Below are 24212 nucleotides of genomic sequence, written 5' to 3'. Positions count from 1 at the left end.
AAAAATTCTAGTTACCATAGTAATAAAAGCAAAAAGAAACTAAGGAAAATAATTTTAATAAAATCAATATAAAATATTATTCAGGTATTTTAATTCCTTTTTTTTTTCTGCATTGTCTCCCAAATCAAGTGTGTATTTTACCTGACAGTATATTTCCGTTCAGACCAGCTGTGTTCTCAGTGCTCAGCAGCACATGTGGCAGATGTCTCCATATTGTCCAGCACAATGGGTACAGAATATCTCCATATTCCACACACTTGGGAAACAATGTGAACTATCAACAAAAAAGACAAGACTGTCGTCTCAAGGGCTTTACATTTTTGAAAATAAGTGAACTTGTCTCTGGACTTCTAATTAATTGGAGTGCAGGGTTTATACCTGGCTTTTGGTATGGTGACATTAAAGCCATGAGACAAAGTGCATTTTCTTTATTTCCTTTTATTTCTAGGAGAGTAACCTACTCCATTTTCATTAAAATCCTAAATATTGATCTACCATTTCACTATTAGACATTTATAGTTCTCTTGTACAAACAGAAATCCCCAACCTCCTGCCCGACCCCTTCAATTAATACCAGGCATAAGCCCTAGTAACCCTCTCTCCCTTTTGATACACTAGCTGTATTGATCAGCTGTTTAGCTGCTGAAAACACATCCCTCCCCCAGTCTCAGTGGCTTATCACCACAAGTGTTTATTTCTTTTTTTTTTTTTTTTTTTTTTGAGACGGAGTCTCGCTGTGTCGCCCAGGCTGGAGTGCAGTGGCCGGATCTCAGCTCACTGCAAGCTCCGCCTCCCGGGTTTACGCCATTCTCCTGCCTCAGCCTCCCGAGCCCGCCACCTCGCCCGGCTAGTTTTTTGTATTTTTTAGTAGAGACGGGGTTTCACGGTGTTAGCCAGGATGGTCTCGATCTCCTGACCTCGTGATCCGCCCGTCTCGGCCTCCCAAAGTGCTGGGATTACAGGCTTGAGCCACCGCGCCCGGCCACAAGTGTTTATTTCTTACTCATGTCACTGATCCGTGTCAGGAACTTGCCAGAAATTCTTATTTTAATGCTGTACAATCCACTAGTGTTTTACCTTATGGCTTGCAATTACTGAGTCTGTTAAAGAAATTCCTCCCTACTCAAGGTGCCGAAGATATTCTCCTACATTTTTACTTGTTAGTTTTATTCTTTCACACTGAGATATTTAATTCAACTGTAAATTTGTGTGTGACATAAGGATAGAAAGGAATCCAGTTTGTCCTAAACCATTCTGATATTCACAAAATTCTACATGCACTCACCCACATGTTTCAGGGTTCTATGCTTACATTCAATTCCATTGATATATATGTATGGTTGTATATGGTATTTTATAAATACATATTTATTAGAAAATAAGTATCATGTATTTTTAACATTCTTATGGCTTTTTAGTATGTCTTAAAATCTAGTTGGGATTTTTTTTCTTTGCTCCTCTTACTAAATAGGCCCTTGGCTCTTTATTCTGGTTCCTTTATTCTGTAATGTAATTTTTATTGCAGATGTTAATTTGTTCAGTATCCTTTGAGAATTACTTTTAATTTTTATAGTAACTTGGAAGGAATTGACTTACTAAAAATGTTAGTCAGGCCAAGCGTGGTGGCTCATGCCTATAATCTTAGCTACTCTGGAAGCTGGTGTGGGAGGATCACTTGAGCCCAGGAGTTCAAGACCAGCCTGGGAAACATAGTGAGACATGGTATCTACAAATTTTTTCTTAAAATTGGCCAAGCATGGTGGCACATGCCTGTAGTCCCAGCTATGGAGGCTGAGGTGGGAGGATTGCTTGAGCCCATGAGTTTGAGGCTCCAGCGAGCCATGAGCATGCCGCTGCACTCTGGCATATCACTCATAAACATGGTATAACTTCCTATTATTCAGGTCTCTTTATATATACTTTAATAAAACGTTTTAATTATCTGCACAAAGTTATCCTTGCTGCTATTCATTCCTTCTCTTGGGCTCTTTATATCAAGTCTTGTATTTTTTGTGCCCATCATCTCCATTTGGTTCCCTGTGAAAGACTGCTTATTCTTGCATCATGCCTCTGACATTGCCCCCTAATTCTTTAGGATATGTATTATGCATATATTAAGTTTATATTATATTCTGGCCCAATCATTATCTTCTCTATACCATGTTATTTTTTCCTGAGGGCCATATTCCCCTGGGAGTATTTGCTGCCTTGGTTGGTAATTTGTATGTGGTTGGGGAAGCAAAAGTACAAACCATTGAGCATGTCCCTTGCTCTCATTTGAGGCGTGAGTAATCCACCAAAGAGCAGGCTTCCTCTGATAGTGTTACCCGGATTCAACCACTCCCTGTTTACAACCCCCATCACCCAATCAAGTAATGCTGCTTTTCAGGAAACTTCCCTGCACCTTCACGTTGCGCACTTTTTCTTTGGCCAAGAGCTGTCATATAGCCCACATATAGAGGGGAGGCCAGGGAGAACTTTGGGGCAGGTCTTTGGCCTACCCCAATGTATCTGGCCCCCATGGCACCAGGCATCCAAAGATTCTCTGTGACCCCACAGCCTCCAGTGTGCCCCAGACTGGCATTGCTGCATAAATGCTCTGCATGGACAAGCGTGTGGGAGGCAATAAACTTCCTAAAGCCATGTAGGAGAGGGAAGGCCCCCCCAAAGAAATGATACCCTGTATATGCCATGGTGCTCAGCTCTCTTCGAAGTTTAAGATGTTTTTCCCATATAAATGGAACCCAAAGGCCTAGTAGTTTCTCTCTTTTCCTGTGTCCTTGGAGCCTTCAACCTTCTTCCCATCTATGTGGCGTACCCAGGAATGGGTTCAGGGGAATCAGCATAGTTTATGTTCATTCTTCTTTCAGTCCAGTGTACTTACACACGCACAAACACTCCCACAAACACGCACACAACGTATATACATTTTTCTATTGTTTGCTTTACTGTTTACAGCTGGAGTTTTCAGAACAATGTAAGTAATAGTCTTTGTCCCTAGAATAAACCCTATTTGACCACAGAATGTAATTCAAAAACAGATTTATTTGGTTTCTTAGTATTTTACTTAAAGTTTCTCTTTGTATTTAGAAAGGAAATTGGTTTGTAGAATGTGGATGTTTCTAAATTTCTGTTCACATACTCTTCACTGGGTTCCAGCAAGGGAATAGTACAGGTTTTAAAAAAAATGAATTTGGATCTATGCTATGGGACAGATTATATAGTATAGAATTTGTGTGTTCCTTAATGTTTTGGAGAAACTTGCCCCTAAAAAACCAGTCCAGCCACTCCTTTGCAGATAATTATTTAGAAATCATTTTACATATTTTCTCTGATGTTTGAGCTAATCAGCTATTCTTTCATATTTAAATTAATTTTAGCAATTTACATTTTCCTAGAGAGGTTATTTTTTAAGTCCAAATATTCAAATATATTAGTGAAGGTTCTCAAATCATTTGCATTTGTGGTTCTACCACCTTTCTTATTCTAAATTTTGTTTTAGTGGGATATTTTCTTTTCCTGTTGATTAGACTAAGTAAATTTTTCTATTTTAACATTTTGCTGAATAAACTAGTTCTTTGATTTATCTATTTTATGATTTTTTGGTATGTCTCCTGATTTGTTCGGCCTTCCTTTGATTTTCTTTTTATAATTTTTGAGTCGTTTCTTGGTTCACCAGTATGCATTATTTCCTTTGTAACAATAAACTCTTTAATGGCTTTGAAGTTACTCTTAAATACAACTGTGATCGTATCTCTTAAAGTTTTTACACTTATTATTTTCATAACTATTTTTAATACCCTGAAACAGAAGAGGATGTGTGTGTGTATGCATACATGCTAATGAGAGGTGGGGGTTAATTTCCAGTTGGTTAGGTGTTTTAATGTCTGCCTTTGAGTTGTTAAATGATTGTTCCACAGTTCTGTGCTAATAGAAGGTGGCCTGTTTAACCATCTATTCTGAGGAACTCATTGAGAATTCCTTTGTGGTTTCTTATAAGGTAATTTTTGGTGAGTGTTTCATAGGCACTTGAAAATAGAATTTATTTACTGAAGTGTAAAAAACTTAATACTCTCAATTAAATCAACATTATAAGTTCAATTGTTCATATATTTTATACTTTCTTTTACAGTGTGAGATTTATCATGGATTGCAGGATATCAAAGTATCTTACTACTGATTCATTTCTTTCTATTTCTTTTTATAGTTTAAAATATTTATCTTTGGCCTGGTGTGGTGGCTCACACCTGTAATCCCAGCACTTTGGGAGGCCAATGCAGGCGGATCACGTGAGGTCAGGAGATCGAGGCCACCCTGACCAACATGTAGAAACCCCGTCTCTACTAAAAATACAAAATTAGCCAGGTATGGTAGCTCACACCTGTAATCCCAGCTACCCAGGAGGCTGAGGCAGGAGAATCGCTTGAACCCGAGAGGCGGAGGTTGCAGTGAGCCAACATCACGTCATTGCACTCCAGCCTGGGCGACGAGAGTGAAACTCCGTCTCAAAAAAAAAAAAAAAAAAATTATCTTCAATAGTCTAAAGTCATGTTATTTGGTGCGCAATAACATAACTGTTTAAACTTCATTTTGGATTGTACCATTCACCACTGAGTTTACTCTGTCTCACTAACTTCTTTTAACTTAAATTCAATTCTATCTAATATTAATACTGCAAAGCCCTCCTCTTTGTCAGCATTTGTCATTCTCTTTTCTAATTCTCTTATTTGATCTTTAGGAGTTATTTTGGCTTTAGTGTGACTCTTTTAAACTACATTGTAAATTTATTTAATTGGAACATAACCCATTAACATTTACTATGCAGGGGCAAAGGGAAAACCTCTCCTTCACCCCCTAAAGGTTCACTGAAAAATTAACACACAAAAGGCAAATTAGTAGAAAAAATGGCATACACATTTGCTAGTGTGTGTGTAGGACAGTCACAGAGTGATTGTACCACACAGTGGGGTAAAGATGGTTATATACCCTTCTTCTTAGGAGAAAGGGAGATGAGGAAGTGTGGGTGATTTAAGCAGGCAGCACATGATTTTTAGGGGAATTCAATGGGCTTGAAGAACATACAATGGCCTGACAGAACGTTTTTTGGACCCTCAGAGCAGACAATGGTTTATGACAAAAGTCTGTTCAGGTCAGGGAAGGGACCAGAGGTAACTGTTTTCTTCTTTGGCAGGTCCAGATTTTAGGCAGATAAGAGGACTTCAGAAAACAACCTCATCCTGTGCTTTGGAAAACACAGAGGATTGAGAGACAGGAGCAGAGGAAGGCCCGAGACACCATAAGGCTGCTTCTTCAGCTTAGCCTGTCAAAGCACCATATTTGGGGTATAGGTTTCTGGGCCCCAGCAACTGCCATATGTTTGATTTTGCCTCTGTCATTTTATATTCTATTTCTGGAGATTATCATACTCTTGCTATTTTTTTTGTTTTGTTTTGTTTTCTTTTTAAGTTATTCTTTGCCATATGAACTTTTTTCCTGATAAACTGAAGACATCTAATTTGTAAAATATACTGATGGCTACTTTTAAAATTCTATTTAACACTATTGTAACTGTGTACCTCTATAGTATTAGTTAGCACTGAGAATAGAATAACACATCCTTTTCCTCTTCTATCCTACGTGAGAATAATGATAGGACCTACCAGAGAGTGTGGATCAGAAGATTAAAAGAACTATAAAGTTCTATGAACTGTACCTGGCACACAGAAAGACTCAAATGCTAGTGTAACTGATACCATTGCTGTAGTCATTGTTACTTTTTCTCCATATAAAATGAGGAAATTCACATAACCTGACTTCCTTTTTTGGTCCCTTGCTTTTCCAATAGTAAGCATTTTCACCAGGGGTCCCCAACCCCTGGGCCATGGACCAGTACTAGTCTGTGGCCTGTTGGGAACTGGGCTACACAAAACAAAACAAAACAGAGTTTTCAGATAATGTATTACTGGGTTGCTCTTTCACAGATAAAAGGAATCCAGAGCCCTCCTGAATTGAAAAATTCAGAATAATTCTCTGACATCTAATAGCTAATGTTTAACATCAGTAGTTTTCTTTTTCTCACTTGATGTAATCTAACTCTAGGGTTTTTCTTAATTATCAGGAGGAAGCAAAGTCTCCCTTGTTCATTTGGCAAAGGAAACTGCCCTTATCTTATCTCTTGCTAGATAGATTATAAAAATCAAGGAAAGCATCAGATGAGGCTCTAAACAGAGTTGGGATTGTACTTGCTGCTGTAATTCTCCAAGCAGCCTTTAAAGCTGCAAGCTATTTAATAAAAAACCATTTACTAAGTTCCTGTAAATCTAACGTGTAGCTTTAGCAGCATACTGCAGTGGTTTGAAAACAAAAAGTCAAGGATTATACATTGTTTGAAATACACAAAGTATTCTGCATATAAATTGTTGTCTTAATCTGTTAGCTACTTTTTTCAAGCCATAGATTTTTCTTGAGCCAATAAAATATAGAAAAGCAGAACCAGACTAGAGGAAAGGTCTCCAGATGTGACTTAGAAGCTTGGGTTCAAGTTCTAACCCCACCACTAATTTTAAGATCAAATTATATAACGTATATGAAAACAAGTTTTTAAATAAGGTTAGGGTCACTAGTTTATTAAGTGAGCTGAACTCAGAAGGTTACCCTCAGCTATTAGCTTTATTTTTCTCTCATCACACTCTTCTAACATGGTTGCTTGGTTGGAATTCTGTTCATCGCCTCTCGGCAACATTTTGGGAAGGTCTCATGGCTTTCATTGTTGGTCATAAGGGTCTCATTTTTAGGTATTAAAAATCTAACCCATCTAAAGCAAAATGCATGTGTGACAGCTAATTCATTGCCCTTCCACTCATCCCCACCAACAGCCTCCTTCCTGACCCATCCACAACCACCCCAGCTAAGGCCTAACCCTTGGGTTGAGAACCTGTGCTGGGAAAATGAGCTGTGGTCTGTTCTTTCAGTTAGCCTCCACCTTGCTTGTCCTCTCCACCTTTCTCACTTCCAAGTCCACAGGAGATTTTGCAAACAAGAGCTCTAGGGGGTCTCAGTCATGTCCCACTCTGGATAAATGATGAGCAGAGCAGAACCTTCTCCATGCTAATGTGGGGCTAATGTGACTCCATGAAGAACACTGTGAGCCCGTGAAACACCTCGACCTTCGTTCACACCCCAGTATGCATCATATATGAATTCTTGTATGTGAAATCTTTGCAAGTTCTCCTTCAACCAGGATGGCCACAGGCCCCTAATGCAGTGTCCCCTCTGGGCCAGCCTCAGAAATAAGTGCCAGAGAGCTCTGAGCCATTTATGTGCTTTGTTCTGTCTCCTCAAGGTGTCTACAGGCTTCCTGGCATGCTATTACTGCTCAAGAATATGTAGGATAGGGACATTTTTCTGGAATTCTCTGGGAGATGCTGTGGTAAGCAGTTCATCTAGTAGTTAAGGATACCTGGGCTTTAGATTCAATCACTTCTAGATTCACCAGACTCAATTCTAGATTCACTAGATTCTAGATTCAGTCTTTCAGCTAATATTTATTGAGCATCTAACATGTGCCAGGCTCAGTTTGAGATTGTGAGAGACGGGGGTTAGTAGAGCAGTGAAAATTCTCTACCCTTGTGGAAATTACTTTCTCGCTTGTGAAGCAGATATTCAACAAAGAAACAAAAAAATGAACATATCAGGAAATCATATACCTCCTGATGATGATGTACCCAGAGGGACACAGCATCACTTCTGTGATATTTCTACCAAAAATATGTGTAACCTGATAGAATTGTGAAGAAATATCAGCAAGCCCACACTGGGGAACATTCTACAAGACAATTGTTCTGTACTCTTTAAAAATGTCACAAAAAACAATGAAAAGCTGACACTATTTCAAAATAAATGAGAATAAAAATACCTGAAAACTAAAAGAATGCATAATCCTACATTAGATGCTGAAGCAGAGTTTTTAATGCTATGAAAGGTGTTATTAGTTCTGCTCAAGTTCTGCTCTGCTCCTCACTTGTCCAGAGTGGGCTGTGTGAGGCCCCCTAGAGCTCTTTGTAAAATTTGGGTATGAGTTGCATTAATGTATTACATTAATGTTAATTTACTATGTTGTATTTACATTAAAATGTGGTTATTCTCGAGAGAGATAGAATGAATGAAGTTTTTGGGAATAAAAGATCCTGATGCTTGCAGTTTATTCCCAAACAGATCAGTGATGATAACAAGAGCAATGACAACAACAAATCATAATAATATCTGGATGTCAGAAAGAACAATAAAAATCAAATAGTCCAAAATGTTGATAGTTGTTGAATCTGGGTGAAGGGTATACCAGCATTCATGGAACTATTATTGCAGATTTTCTATAAGCTTACAAGTCTTCAAAATAAAAAGTTAAGAAACAAAATCAAATAGTAATAAGTGCTCTGAAGAGGAAATGGGGATAGAGCACAGGGATCAGGGGAAGTCTCTTGTGAATGACCTTCGAGTAGAGACCTGAAGGAAAGGAGAAGTAAGAAGACCATGGGAAGGGAAGAGGATTACAGGAAGACAGAACAACAGGGGTGAAGACCTCAACATAGCAGTTTTTCTAGTGTGTCTGTGATCAGCAAGGAGGCCAGAGGGACTGGTGCAGAGTGAGTGATGAAGGAGAATGGTAAGAATGATCAGAGGTCAGATCAAGGAAAGGACATTAGATTTTATTGTAACTACAGAGAAACTATGCTAAGGTTTTGAGCAGAGTAGTACAATGGTCTGACTTCCATCTTAAGTAATCACTCTTTGCCACTTTGAAGGAAGTATGGAGCATGGAGCCAGAACTAGAATATAATTAACATATTCAGTCACGGAGACCTTGAGGATGGTGTTGTACAGGTGAGACCAGTTGTCAGATTGGGATGATGATAGTAGAGGTAGTGTGAAGTGGGTGGATTCTGCATATATTTTGAAAGTCCCATTGACTAATGTATTGGCCAATCGACTGAATATGAAGAGGAAGGGAGAAATTGGAGTCAAGGATGATTCCAAGGTTTGAGGTCTATTAACTAGATAAAATACTATGCCCTTTACTAACTTAGAGTCTGTGAAATGAGGAAGTAAGCTAGAAGACTGCTTCCTACAGGTCTTCAAGGACACACCAGTCAGGAATTCAGGAGCCTTTCTCTAGAATAATCCAACTGTTTCATTTGACCTTCCCAGGTCCCACTATGAACCTCTGGTCCTTGTGCTGCCCCAGAGAACACATGAGGGGTGCGAGAGCACAGAGAGATATCCCTTATGACTGCCAAGGTTCCTGCACCCATCTAGGCCTTGTCCATTGCAGGAGGAGGACTGGGAGTGGTGGGGAACTGGTTGGAACCTGCTCAGAGCCTTCACAGCTCTCTCTCTCTCTGTCCATAAGGGGTGACATATGTAGCATGGAAGATACTTCCTCCCCTTGCATGTCCTTGGGCCATCTCAAGGCTATACACTTGTTTTCTGGGTTGAACACACTCTTCGATATTGCCTGGCCACCATGGTAGCTCTTCAATCTTGTGTATGTTCCCCCATTTCTCCTTGCCTCCTTGGAATTCAGTTGTATAACTCTGCCTTTGGTTTCAGGCCACAGGGTCCATAGGAACATTGTTATCTGTTTCACTCTGCTCCAACTCCTTACACTATACTGGCTTGATACCCTCATGTACTCACCTGGTTTCTTGAATCTGGCCCCTGCCTGACCCAGGCTGCTGGAAGATAAGACTGCAAGAATACATTATAAAGGGAAACTGGAAGTCATAATACAGGTGAAAAGGGTTGGAGTTGGTATGTGTTGGAGAGGACAGATGAATACAGGAGATATTTTTAAGGAAAGGGAGATTAGCCTTGGTTACTGGTAGAAAATGGGATTTGAGATGAGAGAAAGGAACACTCAAAGAGTCTTCTAGGCCAGAGCATTGTTCTAGGCTAGAAGATTGAAGGGATGCTTCATCTGTCATTTTCTTCCCACTAAATGTGGGAAATTCAAACATGTAAGACAGGCAATCCATTCATTCAATTACTCACTCAACATAGAATGTCCATCCTATGCCAAAACCTGTACCTGCATGTTGGTGATCCAAAGATGAAAAGAACAGTCCTTGACCTCAGTGTATAGAATAAGAGTATGCAGAAAGTCAGTTGTGGTGATGTACTGCTGCAAGTTATGGTAGAATGATAGGGCACCTGCATGCATAGAGTATTGAGCTCTATGTGGAGGAGTCAGGGAGAGCCTGAGGCAGAGCATTAGAAGCAATATTGGAGCTGAGATTTAGGTAATGAGCAGCAGGTCTCCAGGAACATATGTGAGAGAAGATGTCCCAGACAATACAGCATGGACAAGATAATCTACCCAGGTTACCATCTTTATTAACCAGTGGAGCACATGCTAGATATACTTGCCTGTGCAACAGTAGAAATACTATAGAAATATCCTCAGTGCAGCTCTTTCTTATTGCAATTGATGTTTTAGGAGCACAGTATTTGCCTCAGCGAGCTTTTATGGAGTACTATATTAATTTGCTAGACCTGCCATAACAGAGTACAACAGACTGGGTGGCATAAATAACAGAAATTTATTTTCTCGCAGCTCTAGAGGCTAGAAGTCCAAGATCAAGATATTGGTTTATTTTGGGGCCTTTCTCCTTGCTTTGCAGATGGTCACCTTCTCACTGTGTCCTCATATGATTTTTCCTCTGTGTGTCTAAATCTCCTCTTCTTACAAGGACACCAATCAGATCGGACTAGGGTACACCCTAATGACCTCATTTTAAACTACCTCTGCAAAAACCCTATCTCCAAGTAAAGTCATATTCTGAGGTACTGGGGATTAAGGCATTAACATAAGAATTTGAGGAGGGATGCAATTCAGCCGGTAGCAAATACCCACTATTTGCAAGGCATTATGAGAAGCAGTACTTGATAAATGAAACCTAGCATAGTACTGAATGTAAATCCTTTTGTTCTGCTGTCCATCACTTAATCTCTAGAACTACTTGATGTATAAATTGGAATCTAGAAAGATCCATACTGTAAAATCCTCACTGCTGTCAACACAGTTTTTCTACCTTTTAGACAGTCAGCCAGCCATCGTATTTCCATCTCTGTCTTTCATTGACCTTCCTAGGGCTCATCACTCTCTTTGTTCTTGGGGGGAAACACCAGTATCGTCCTTGGGATTGTACACTTTCTCCCCACTGTCACACCACAACAGGAGCAGCAACTCGGAATGCAGAGTGGGGAGTGGCCACTGCCACCCGTGTTGGGTTTGATGGCCATGGCATCAGACAGCTTGGCGTGACTCCTACCTGAGGAGCTGGATGGCTCAGAACCCATACTCTCAGTTGCAACCTCAATGCCACCTGGGCAGGCAGGGGCTCTCTCTGACAAGATTCCAGAACTTGCCATACAATCCATTATAATGCAGGTCCTATCTCTCTGAACTCACCTCTTCATTCTCCCTGAAAAGAAAGCCTCTTGCCCAAAACATCAATGAGCAATGTACTGAATTTACTGAAGAATTTGAGGAGAAAAAGAAAAGGGAGAGAGGTTTATAAAGTACACTTCCATCAGTAGTTCTCTTACTCAAAAATCTCTGCCTCCATACCCACCCAGAATTTGTTTTCTCCCTGCTCTTTCTGGCACAACTCCCTCATGGCAGCCTCCCTTCACCCCCGACTCCTTTTCTATGACTGCTTGTCATCTCGTAACTCAGACCTTAAATCTGCAAACTTCACTTCTTCTCAGTATTCAGTAGAACAAAGGGCTATTATTTTTAAACTGAGATTGGTCCTTGGAACCGTCTTCCCCAGCTAGGTAGCTTCTCAAAGTATTTCTTCTGAATATATACAGTTCTGTTTCCTAAGAGGAATCTCTGAATCAGCTCTGAAGGTGATACAATCGCCCTGTATTTTTACACTGGCATCCACATGCCTTACCAGATATGGCAGAGGTGTGGTGGGGATTTTGAGAAGTCAGAGTTATGAAGTAGCCCTCGAGTGGCAGACACCTTGCCAGATACTTTAGATGCTTCATTTTATTTAAGCCTCACAACAAATCTGCAGGGAACCTATTATTACTCCTATTTTATGGATGGGGAATTTGGGACTCAGAGAAGTTAGATAACTTTCTACACTCACACTGCTGGAGACCAGCAAAGCTGGAAGGGCAACAAAGCCATTCTGACCCCAAAACCTTCACTGTGTCTCTTCCTCAGGTATGAAAGGCTCCTCTATCTCTGCACACAAGGGGAGCCTTAAAACTTTTGCTTTAGGTCTGGCGTGATGGCTCACATCTGTAACCTCAGCACTTCGGGAGGCTGAGGCAGGTGGATCTCCTGAGGTCAGGAGTTCAAGACCAGCCTGGCCAACATGGTGAAACCCCTCCTCTACTAAAACTACAAAAATTAGCTGGGTGTGGTAGTGGGTGCCTGTAATCTCAGCTACTCAGGAGGCTGAGGCAGGGAGAATTGCTTGAACCCAGGAGGCAGAGGTTACAGTGAGCCAAGACTGTGTCACTGCACTCCAGCCTGGGTGACAGAGTGAGACTCCGTCTCAGAACAAACAAACAAAGAAAAAAAAACTGTCACTTTATTAAGCATCTCAAAGCATCTCATCTTCTATGGACCTCAGACGTGCCACTTAGCATCTTTCGGTCCCATTTTCTCAATCTATAAGATTTGGGCACATTATTTAACTTCTTCCTACCACCCTCTCCTTATCCATAAAATAGGGACAGTAATAGTACCTGCCTCATAGGGTTAGCTTGACAATCCAAAGACAACCCATGTGAAGTCTTTAGGCTAGAGCCTGGTGTATAATAAGAGTACAATAACGACTTGGTAGTAAATGTATATCATTACTATGTACCAGTCACTGTGCTTCCTGTTGGAATTGGCTTCATGGTCTGCAGGAGAGCCCCAGAGCAGAGGTAGGAAGGGTGGTAACACATCGCACATGCTGCGCACTGGGGTCATGTAGAAGGGAGCGTCCAGAACCACCTGCAAGGAGGGCCAGGCTAGACTCCACAGAGAAGTTAAAGTTAGGTGAACCAGGCATGCTTCAGATACACTGAATGAGACACAGACCTCCCAGGAAGAACAAACTAAGGCACTTAAGGTTGATGTATCATTGGAAAACTGGGGCCTGCTCTTAGTGTATCTAGGTGCATGGGGTGCAGGAGGGGATGCCTGGAAATAATACTGGACAGGTGATGGCCGCAATCCAGCAGGAAGGGTCCCATATCCCACAGTAAGGAACCTGGTATAACCTAGAACTGAGGGAGGCCTTCAAAGCACTTAAATAGTTGAATTATATGTTTTAACGTTGATTCATACTTTAAGGTTTGAAAGAATGCCTCTGACTATTTCAGCCTCCATTGATAGCTCCTGTTTCTGACATATTAGAGTAGGCAGTGATCAAAACACTCAGCTTCACTTATTAGTATAAATATAGGGCTGTGTCACCCTCAGAAAGTTTTATGCATTGCTATTTTTCTCCAGAATTAGATCTTAGACTTCCTAAAAGTGGAGACCATTTAAAATCTTTCGTATTTTCTCACCATGCTGAATTCTCAGAGCTGGAAGGGAACTTTGCAGCCACTGAGCTCATCCTCTATATTTACTGGCAGAACCTAAGCCAAGGAGCTTGAGAGACTTGCCCACGACCACACATTTCATCAGTGGCAGAGCATGCAGTCAATCATATCTAATAACTGTTGCTTTACCAATACAGTCACTAATAACTGGTTCTTGGAGCTGGCTATGACAGAGCCAGGTAGACGTAAGAAGAATATTTCAACTTTGAAGTCACCATCCAAACTAAAGCAAATCAGTACCTGGAATATATTGTACTTGCTGTAAAAGAAATCAAGCTGTGAGTGGGAAAAAACTGTTGGTGAGAAATTTAATCCTTATACTAAACACTACATTTCTGAAGACCCCCAATGCTTACTGTCTGTCCATTGAGTTCACATGTAAAATGTTAGCGGTGAATGTGGAAAGTGCTTTGATAAACTACACCATCAGCCAAACTTGGAATAGATGAGGTGAATCTGCATGGCGGCTGGAGTGTGAAGGGAGCTGGCTTCGCGCGTCAATGCGCGAGGGCTATTGGGCCACAATATGACAGTTATGTGCTCAATTCTTAGATGTCATCATTTAATGGTTTAATATTTTCTCAGAAAAATGGAAATAATGAGCATTTCAATGCTCTTTATTCATTGAACAAGACACAACTATTTTAGAAAAGTTAACAGGTTAAAAAAAATGTCCATTTAAAAATCAAAGACATAGACCACATGTGAGCATCAAGGAGGAAGCATTTGCTTGTCAAAGGTTCCCTGATGATTTCATTTCAACCCAGAAATAAAAGTCAGTACATTAATGGTACATTAATGGTTATTCCTTAAATAGCCAAGGAAATGACTGTATAGTGGCAAGCGACTTTATGGTTAAATGTCAGTGGGCAGGAAACATTTGATATGGTGACTGTGCCTCCTAATTTACTGCCTGTGTGGGCAGACTCTTTGCATCAGTACCACCCCTTTCCCATATAGCGTGGACTTTAGATCCTGGCAGAAACAATCAAGTGCACACTGGTTAATTAACTTGATGTGCCACTGCGGAACAGGCTGGTAAATCAATACACCTGCTATTGCATTCACCTTCAGGCTGCAATTCTCTGTGTTCCAGCGCTCTCATGACTCCCAGTTTTTGCATTCCCTGACTAATTGCCATAGAAGTAGTGCTGCTCAGCCTGGCAACCACATGGATTATTGCTGAAATTCCGGCAGGCACCAGAAAATAAAACACACTAAGCAGAGAAATTTTGCTAAGAGCACATCAAGGGTGGGATACCTTATGAAAGTCCATTTGGCTTTAGAAGCTTTGTAGACAGACGGGTCTGTACGAGGGTCTTCATTCTGCAACTTCCTAGCCATTTAACTTCGGGCAAGTTGCCATTTTTCTGTTTTGTCATCTGTAAAATGAGGAAATAACCTAAAATGGACCCTCTGAGCTACCTTCCCATCCTACCACTGTGCATTGCTCTAGTCCATTCACCCTCCCGTCTCTGAAATGGTTATTCCACGTCTCCCTCTTTCAGCTTCTGACATCTCCTCCCTCCATCTCCCATTGTCTCTGACTCAGGAGACAGACTTTTTTTTCTTTATTCACTGGGCGTATAGAAGCAATCAAAAGAGAAAAGCCACATCCAGCCAATACCAATTCCATCAACTCTTCTCCATCTTTCTCCTTACAGCAGCCTGCCTCACTCCAATTTAAAGGCAATCCTTCTTCTCAACTACCCAGGGACATGGCTCCAGCATGCCCCTTTCTCTCTTATGCATCATCAGATTTAACACATGCTGGAGTAAGCTCCTGTATTTAAACAAACTATGACAGAACAACTCCCTGGATGCTACATTTCCCTTCAGATATTGCCCCTTTTCACTAATCTTCTTTATAGCAAAGCTTCTCAAACCAACTGTCCATGTTCACTACCTCTGCTCACTTTTCCCTCTGCTCACTTTTCTTCCAGCCATCCTCTCCTGAAACCTCCTCAGTTAGGCTGTCACACTCACCACTTCACTGAATCTGCTACTGTTAAGGTCTTCCAAAGACATTCCCTTTACCAAATACAATAACCAATTCCTAAACCTCTCCTTACTTGGCATTATTATTTAAGATTTATTTCATGCTTTTGGCTATTCTCTCTTCTTTGAATCATTTTCCTCCCTCAGCTTCTAACACACTCCTCTCTTTGGGTCTTCTCCTTCCTTATCAGCCTCTCCTTCTCAAGTTCCTTTGCTTGTCCTTACCAATCTTCTTGTCCTTTAAATACTGAAATGTCCCAGAGCTCTGTCCTCAGATCACTTCTCCTCTGTGTCTGCACTCACTGCCTATGTAGTGATCTCATCTAGTCTCATGGTTTTAAATACCATCAATATGCTAATTACTCCCAAGGTATTACTCCAGCTTGGACCTTTCCCTGGAATCCCAGAATCATATATCCAGCTGCCTAACTGGCAGCCCCACTTGAATTCCAAATAAGCATTTCAAACTTATTCAAAACTCAACTCCAAATTCAGCCATATCTTACCATAACTATGCAAGGCCAAGCTAAAATTACTTCTCATCAGGATTATCGCAAGAGTCTCCTCTCCCAACTTGTCTCCCTGTTTCCATCTTGCCCTCCTCCAGCCGGTATTCCACACAGCTGCTAGAGTGACCCTTTTAAATAAAAGTCAGAGCCTGTCACTCCCCTGTTCAAAACCATCGCCCTTAGGATAAATCCCAAAGCTCTTGCCATGACCTACAAGGTCCAGCAAGAAGCTGGCCTTGGCATCTGCTCTTTCTCTCCCCCATGGTTCTTATCCAGATGCAGCGACCTCCCAGTGCTTTTCCGATACCATGCCCTTGCTCTCTTGTTGGGGCCTCAGCTCCAGGTTTTTCCACTACCCACAATGCTCTTCTCCAGCATAGCTCAAACACTCACTTCATGTCTCTGTTCCACTGTCACCGGTCAGAGAAGCCTTCCTTGTCACCTTCTAATGCCCAGCTCTGGCCTTATTTTCCTTCGTACCTCCTCTCCCTGTCCAAATTTATATTATTTACCACTTTGATTATCTACCTATAGTCTATCTCCACCCACTAGATCTTAAAACCTTAAAATGAAGGTTTTAATCCTGTTTTTTACTGTTGTAGCCCCCAAATCAAGGTCTATGCCTAGCTCAGAGCAGTACCCATGATAGACGTTCATTGAATTATTATTATTAATATTATTATTACTATTATAATAGATGGAGTTTCACTCTTGTTGCCTAGGCTGGAGTACAATGGCACGTGTTGGCTCACCACAACCTCCGCCTCCCAGGTTCAAGCCTTCCGAGTAGCTGGGATTACAGGCATGCACCACCACACCTGGCTAATTTTGTATTTTTAATAGAGACAGGGTTTCTCCATGCTGGTCAGACTGGTCTCGAACTCCCGACCTCAGGTGATGTGCCCACCTCAGCCTCCCAAAGTGCTGGGATTGCAGGTGTGAGCCACCACACCCGGCCTGAATGAATTATTGAATGAATGATCCCCTACCCATAAGGTTGCTAGAATGATTACATGAAGTAAATGATACAGAGTAGTTTCACGCACATGGTAAGGTTCTGAAGAATATCTGTTTCTTTTATCATTATTATTATAAATAAAATGGAGCTGGGCCATGGCAGTGGTACATGGAAGCTGATCACTTTGTGACATCTGTGATGATCAGGGTTTGCTTCTATTTCTGCATTTCATATGTTCTCTTCTGGCCTCTGCTCTTTTGGGATAATTAGAGAAAGCATGTTCCTTTAAGCTCATGTCTAGGGCTTAATTTAACTTGTAGGTATTTCTTTGAAGATTCCCACTTGAATAAGTCACAGTGACTTCCAAAACAGATTCTCCAGCTCTAGAGGCAGGCAGGGTCCAATGGCTTGATACAATTTCCAAGCCACATCCCCCAGAGCAAGAAAAATGTGGCAGGTCTCCTGGCATCATACTTGAACATCATACATAAACTTCCAGGGAACACAGAACACCACACTGCATATGACAAAGGGTTTGAAAGGAGAAGTAAAGCACGTGAGCACAGGAGGGAGACAAGACTGGATATGTGTAAGCATCCTCCCTGTCACTTTCCCTGTCCTGGCAGCAGAGGCCATGCAGTGACATTTGATGCTTTCCTTTGATAAACAGGGCATGCTCCTTTATCATTTTTTTAGAAATTTGAAATATATAAAATGAAAGAAATAGTTCCTCAAAAAGCAGATTTGCTTTCCTGCTCCACATCCTCACTGATGGCCAGAAGTAGTATCATCTCCCTGGAGGTGGGGGGTAACTCTCCTCCACCGCTCCATCCCTCCTCTAAAGACACCAACAGTGGAAAGAGCGTGGGGATGGGGACTGGAGGAAGGCAGATTCAATCTGAACTCTGGTCTTGATTCACAGAAGCTGTGTGACCTTAGGCAAGTTGATTAACCACCCTCAGCTTCCATTTCTCCAGGGATAAAATCGCATCATCACCAAATGGTTGGAAGGATTAAGATAGGTTGCCTGGCGAAGCACTTAGCTCAGTTCCGTATTCCCAGCTCCTTGCTTCCCCCTTTTGCCCCACATCATCCACTATCCACTTATATCCTGTGGAGTTCTCAGAGGGCTCTCCCACACATTATCCTCTGCCACTCTCACGACAGGGTACATGTTATTCTGATTTTGAGACATGAGTAGTCAATTTATTGAATCATCTGAACTCAGTAGGGAGCAAACAGAAAATGATTTTGATTTTTCTGTGTGATGTTGTTTACTTTGATAAACCTCTCCCTGGGTTGCACATCCCATGACAAAACCTTGGCAGATTCCTTACCTTCCTGTTCAGTTTAATGTATTAAATGCCCTTCTAAAATAAAACTTCAGTCTTACCTCCTCTGTAAGCCTCCCTTCCTCCAGCATCAGTCCAGTTTATAGCCTGAAGGACTTGAAGTGAAGAGGGTCTGCACTGCTCTTTTGCAGCATCCAGGTCCTCACCTCAACGTGGCTCAATCTCAATGAATGATTGTCTCATAGCCCCCCTCACTTAGCTTTTTTCAGAGATGGAGTGTCCTCTTCAAAATCAATGCTATGCTTCCAAGGACTCAGGACTCACTGCCCTGTATCCATCAGGATACACTAGCTTATGCCTCAGCAATAAGCAACTCCACAATAACTCAGGGACACCTCCCTCTTCCTCCTTCTTTGGCAGCTCTGACTCCTCTGTTAGTCTGAGCTGTAGGGCAGAGGGAAAGGGACAAAAGTCTTAGCTGGTCCACTGCTTCTGACCTTTCTGCAGGTTGTTACAGCTTCTCTGGCTAACCTTTTCTAGCTGATCATGCCCTATTAGCAGCCCTAGTGGGGCTTTTCAGAGGGCTTTGCAGGGCCTCTCTTTTGTAAGGCTCCCTGAAGTGGAGAGCTGACTTCACACAACCACATCTGACCTCAGGAGGGCAAAGAAATACAATCCCACTACATGCAGGAGGGTGGAGAGAACAGCATTGTACTGGTTATCTATTGTTGTGTACACACTATAGATACCCAGTTTAATGACTTAGAACACCAGTCATCTTTTTAGTTGAAGAGTGTATGTGTTGACAATTTGACAAGGACTCAGCTGGATAGTGCTTCTGGTCTCATCTAGACTCCCTTATTCCTGCAGGACAGCAGGGTGGCTCTGCTTCTAGACCGTATCCTAAAGTGGCAGAGAATTGACTGGACCATGTGTCTCATAATCCTTCAGGCTTCACTGGGCAGTTTGGTAGGTTTCTAGAGGGAGGACAGAAGTATGCAAGGCTCTTAAGGCCTGGGCTTGGAACTGCTTTAAAATTGCTTCTGCTACCTTCTATTGGTCAAATTTCAGAAACCAACAAGATTCAAGGAGTGGGAAACTAGACTCCACTTTTGATAGATTGAGATGCAAATTCACATTGCAAAGTGCATGGATAAGGGAAAGGGGAGAGAACTGCAGGCTTTTTGTAGTCTACCCCAAACACTAATGACCACCATATCTTCCTGGACTTCTGAAGTGGAACTTAGGGGGTTGAGACAGAGGTGGTTGGGCTTGGCAAGGCCATGTAAACTTGTCTGATATATTGTGTCGGGGGAGTCTGACCACACTTATGGATACCCTTATTAGACAAGAGTAGTGAGCACCATTTGTTTATTTTTCTCTTTTTAAATTACTTTTATGATTTTATTTTTAATGACATAAAATAATTGTACCTATTTATGGAGTACATAGTGATTTTGCAATGCATGTATAGTGATTACATCAGGGTAATTAGCATATCCATAACATCAAATATTTATCATTTTTTTGTGTTGGGAACATTCAGAACTATCCTCCTTCTAACTATTTGAAACTATATAATATATTATTGTTAACTATAGTTATCCTACAGTGCTGTAGAGCACTAGAATTTATTCCTCCTATCTAGCTGTCATTTTTTTATATAAAAAATCTTTCCCTATCCTCCTTTCTCCCTGCCCTTCCCAGTCTCTAGTATCCTCTGTTCTACTTTTAACTTCTACGAGATAACTTTTTTTTAGCTTCCACACGTGAGTGAGAACATGCAGCATTTAACTTTCTTTTCCTGGCTTATTTTATTTAACATAATGTCCTCCTGTTCCATCCATGTCATCCACAAATGATAGAGTTTCATTCTTTCTTATGGCTGAATGGTATTTCATCATGTACATGTATCATATTTCCTTTATCCATTCATTGTGTTATTGGACCAATAGATTGACTCCGTATCTTGGCTATTGTGAATAGTGCTACAATTAACGTGGGGGGGCAGATGTCTCCTCAGTATAATGATTCCCTTTCATTTAGATAAATTCCCAGCAGTGGGATTGCTGAGTCACATGGTAGTTCCATTTGTAGCTTTTTGAGGAACCCCCATACTGTTCTTCATAGAAGTTGCACTAGTTTGCATTCCCACAAACAGTGTCTATGAGTTCCCTTTTCTCTGCATTTGTCATTTTTGTCTTTTTGTTAATAGCCATTGTAACTGGGGTGAGATGATGCTTCACTGTGGTGTTGATTTGCATTTCCCTGATAATTAGTGATGTTGAACTTTTTAAATATATTTGTCAGCCATTTGTATGTCTTCTTTTGAGAAATGTCTGTTCAGATCATTTTCTCACTTTAAAATTGGATTGTTTGGAGGGTTTTTGTTGTTGTTGTTGTTGTTTTGCCATTGAGAGGTTTGAGTTTCTTGTATATTCTAGATATTAATCTCCTGTCTGATGCATATTGTGCAAATGCTTTTTCCCATTCTATAGGTTGTCTCTTCACTCTGTGCCAGTGGGGATTGTGCCATGCACACAGCACATCTCACCCCACAGCCTGGGTCTGCATGATCCATTGATTGTAAGAGAGACTGGTCCATCATTGCATTGCAGCTCCAGAAACCAAAACGATCACTTTCTTTCAAGACCAAGAGTTTATGGAGCAAAAATGCTGACAGCTTCTTCCAGTTTCCTTTGCTGTGTAGAAGCTTTTTAGTTTGATATCTGAGCATCTTTTTTCTGAAGCTTTGGGTCATACATGTTTATTCCCGGCAACAGAAAGAACTCCCATGGATATTCAATTACAAAAAGAAACCACCTTAAAGGTGAAGTGACCTGTTGCTGGGTGAAAAGAAAAACTATGTACTAAGGACTAGTGATGAGAAAGCAGAGTAAACAGGAGAGACTTTTAAAAGGCCACTGTGGGGATGGACAGAGCAAGGTGCACCATGGTACAAGCTGTCATCAGGGTCCAGAATCCTCCAGTTCCTGGATCCAGAATAGAGGGGTAGATTAAACTCAAACCCAGACCTGCCAGAATCTTGTGCTTTTCCAAACCTGTTTTGGTGCCTTTTCATAAGCCCTAGAAGCAAAGGAGAAATAGTCTAGTTTGTCATGGTCAAAATAAGAGGGAGGGCAGCAGGAAGAGCAGAGAAAGTCAAAGGGATAATACAATATGTCCTATGTCCTACACACACACACACACACAAGTAACTTATCCATATGCTTCAGACCCAAGCAGATTTGAGAGTTCCTGGTTTGTGCTCTGTGGATAGTTCAGCGAGATCGATTTTGAGTCAGACAATAGACTCTTCTGCTTTACTGTGTGCAGAGACAAGTGGCTGCTAAGTGATCACAAGAGAGAAAGGCCAGCTTTACACATGTAGCCTTTGAGTCCATGAGTGTGTATACTTAATATTTCCAATGATTCAAATTCAAAAGGCAAATTATGTCAAAACCCAATGTGGTGGGACACTTTGACAGCACACTGGTAGGACTTTAAGGAGGCAGGGGAGGAGGAGCAGGGGCAGAAGCAAGGGCAAAACGGGACCTCTTTCTGCTCATCTGGCTTAGTGGCGGGTGGGGGGATATTCCCTCTTTACTAGGCACTATCATCACCCCCCCCACACACACAGGGACATTTATGAGCCTTCGCAAGGCTGAGGGTGTCCGTGGGGACTGTGCAGCGCACACAGCAGACCTTACCCCCACAGCCTCGGTCTGCTTGATCCATTGATCGTAAGAGAGACTGTTCTGTCATTGCATTGCAGCTCCAGAAACTAAAACGATCACTTTCTTTCAAGACCAAGAGTTTACGGAGCAAAAGTGCTGACAACTTCTTCCAGCGAACCAACAGTGAAGACACGAAACTACAAGCACACATGGTGGCTGAGATCAGCCCCAGCTCCAGCCCACTCCCTGCTCCAGGAAGCCTGACGTCCACACCTGCCAGGGCTGGCCTGCATCCAGGCAGCAAGGCTCATGCCTTTCAGGATTACATCTTCAAGAAGCCCACTTTCTGTGATGTCTGCAACCACATGATAGTGGGTAAGGCCTTCTCACACCCCTTTCTCCAGATCCCAGCACCCCCAGAAAGTTGAGTGAGAGTGGTGTGCCACGGGTCCAGGTACCTACGGACAGATGCTAGGCCTCAGAGATTTACATGCAGGAAGATCATTCAGGAGTGCTTTGGGGAACAATATTTGTGAGAAGGTAAGGGAAGCAGCACTAGGTAGTGGGAGAAGTTGGGTTGTGATATAGTTGTAATCAGGACTTCAGCTGATCCCCTGGAGATCCCTAAAGCTCTTTAGCGTGTTCTTGCATTGAAGCCCGAGGTCTGGGTCTTTGAACACCTGCATCAGCCCGTCACTGCATATAGGCAACGAGTGAGACTTGGAATCCTTGTTGCTTCCCAAAAAGACGCCAATATCTGTCATATGTGCATGGTCATATCAATGACATCCAATATGGCCTGGAAGTCAGGGTTCTGCAGTTCTCCTCACCCTTTACCAAGGCTCAGTTAAGGGGTAGGATATTCGAAATGGTGGGTAATATTAACTCTTATTACAATCGCACACAAGGCTTGTTCTCATTTTCAGAAAACCTTTATGTACTCATGTTCTCATTTTCTAGTCACTCTGACTCATTTTCTTCTTTTAAATGGCGACACTTAGGAACAGTGCTTGTATCAATCAAAGATTTCCACCAGAAAGTTGCCTAAAAGCCACCCTAAAAAGTAGTTTTAAAGTGCTGAAAAGTTTAGAAGTTCTTTAAAAATGGCCATGTTTTACCCTCACTCAGGCATCTTCAAATCAGCTGAGGTTTGGCTGATCCAGACTCAGCTTTGTTATTGCATCTTCTCTCTTCTCCTTATCTCCTGCCCTCTCCTTGAACCAGTGGGCTAGCCACATCTTGCACTACTCATGGCAAGGACAATTGGGAGCATCCAAAGCCTCTTAAGGCCTTGGGCCGGAGGTGGCACAGTATGGCTTCTACTGGCATTTCATTAGCTGAATTAAGTTATGTGGCCAAACCCATAGTCAAGGCAGGGGCAACCCCCTAGCCCCCACCTGCCATCTCTAGTAGCAAGGACTGCAAGCCACCTGGCAAAGGGCTTGGATATAGGGAGGGGTGGAGAATGGGCTCAGTATCTAATCTACCATTTAGGATGCTCTCTGGATTACTGATCTTTTTTTGTTTGGTAGAGTCTGCTAAGTCTTGGAGCTCCCACCCTTCCACTTCACATCTCCATATGGACTTAATGCCTAGCATCTGACTGTCAGCTTGGGGCTGCTGGGCCGGGGGTGGTGGGAGGGTCTCATCATGTCTCATGCTTACAGCACTTAGACACTTCGGCCTCTAACTTAGTTTCTGTGCCTGCCTGGCTTCTGAATCTGTGTCACTTTCAATTTCCACACAAATTTCCAGTGGGCCTTTTCAAGGCAGTGTTATTCATAAATAACCCTTAAATAGGTGATGATGAGCCTCTATTTTAGATCTCATTGTGATGAGTGTGAAAAGACAGAGGATGTGTTTTTAAAAATGAGTAACGGAAATGAGTTCACCTCTGAGGAATGTCATAGTCGTTACCCTAAAGAGGATTCTAGGTACACCTCAAGTACAACAACAATTTTGAAAGACCCTATTTTGAACATCACTAAAAAAAATCCTATGCTAAAGAGAATTGCACTGTACTTTTCTCTCGTCAGAAACAAATTTACATTGCAGCTGTCATTTTATCTTTATAAAGAAAGAAAAAAGAATCAACAAGTTTCACTGCTCTTTTCAAGGACAGAAACAAAATAAACCAATATTAGGCTCCCTTCAGGAAAGAACA

At 41.7% G+C, this 24212-nt stretch overlaps 1 protein-coding gene across 1 annotated transcript in view; it reads left to right on the top strand.

Moving 5' to 3' along the window:
• STAC (SH3 and cysteine rich domain) overlaps positions 1–24212 on the top strand; it is a 145258-nt gene that overhangs the window by 30853 nt on the left and 90193 nt on the right. Inside the window, exon 2 of the mRNA XM_010389682.2 lies at positions 22147–22423. Within this exon, the coding sequence (XP_010387984.2) occupies positions 22147–22423 (277 nt within the window). The remainder of the gene's footprint in view (positions 1–22146; positions 22424–24212) is intronic.

The sequence above is a fragment of the Rhinopithecus roxellana genome, chromosome 1, assembly GCF_007565055.1.
Source record: "Rhinopithecus roxellana isolate Shanxi Qingling chromosome 1, ASM756505v1, whole genome shotgun sequence".
NCBI lineage: Eukaryota > Metazoa > Chordata > Mammalia > Primates > Cercopithecidae > Rhinopithecus > Rhinopithecus roxellana.
The sequence above is the reverse complement of the archived record's forward strand: the minus strand, read 5'-3'. Positions and strand labels throughout refer to the sequence as shown.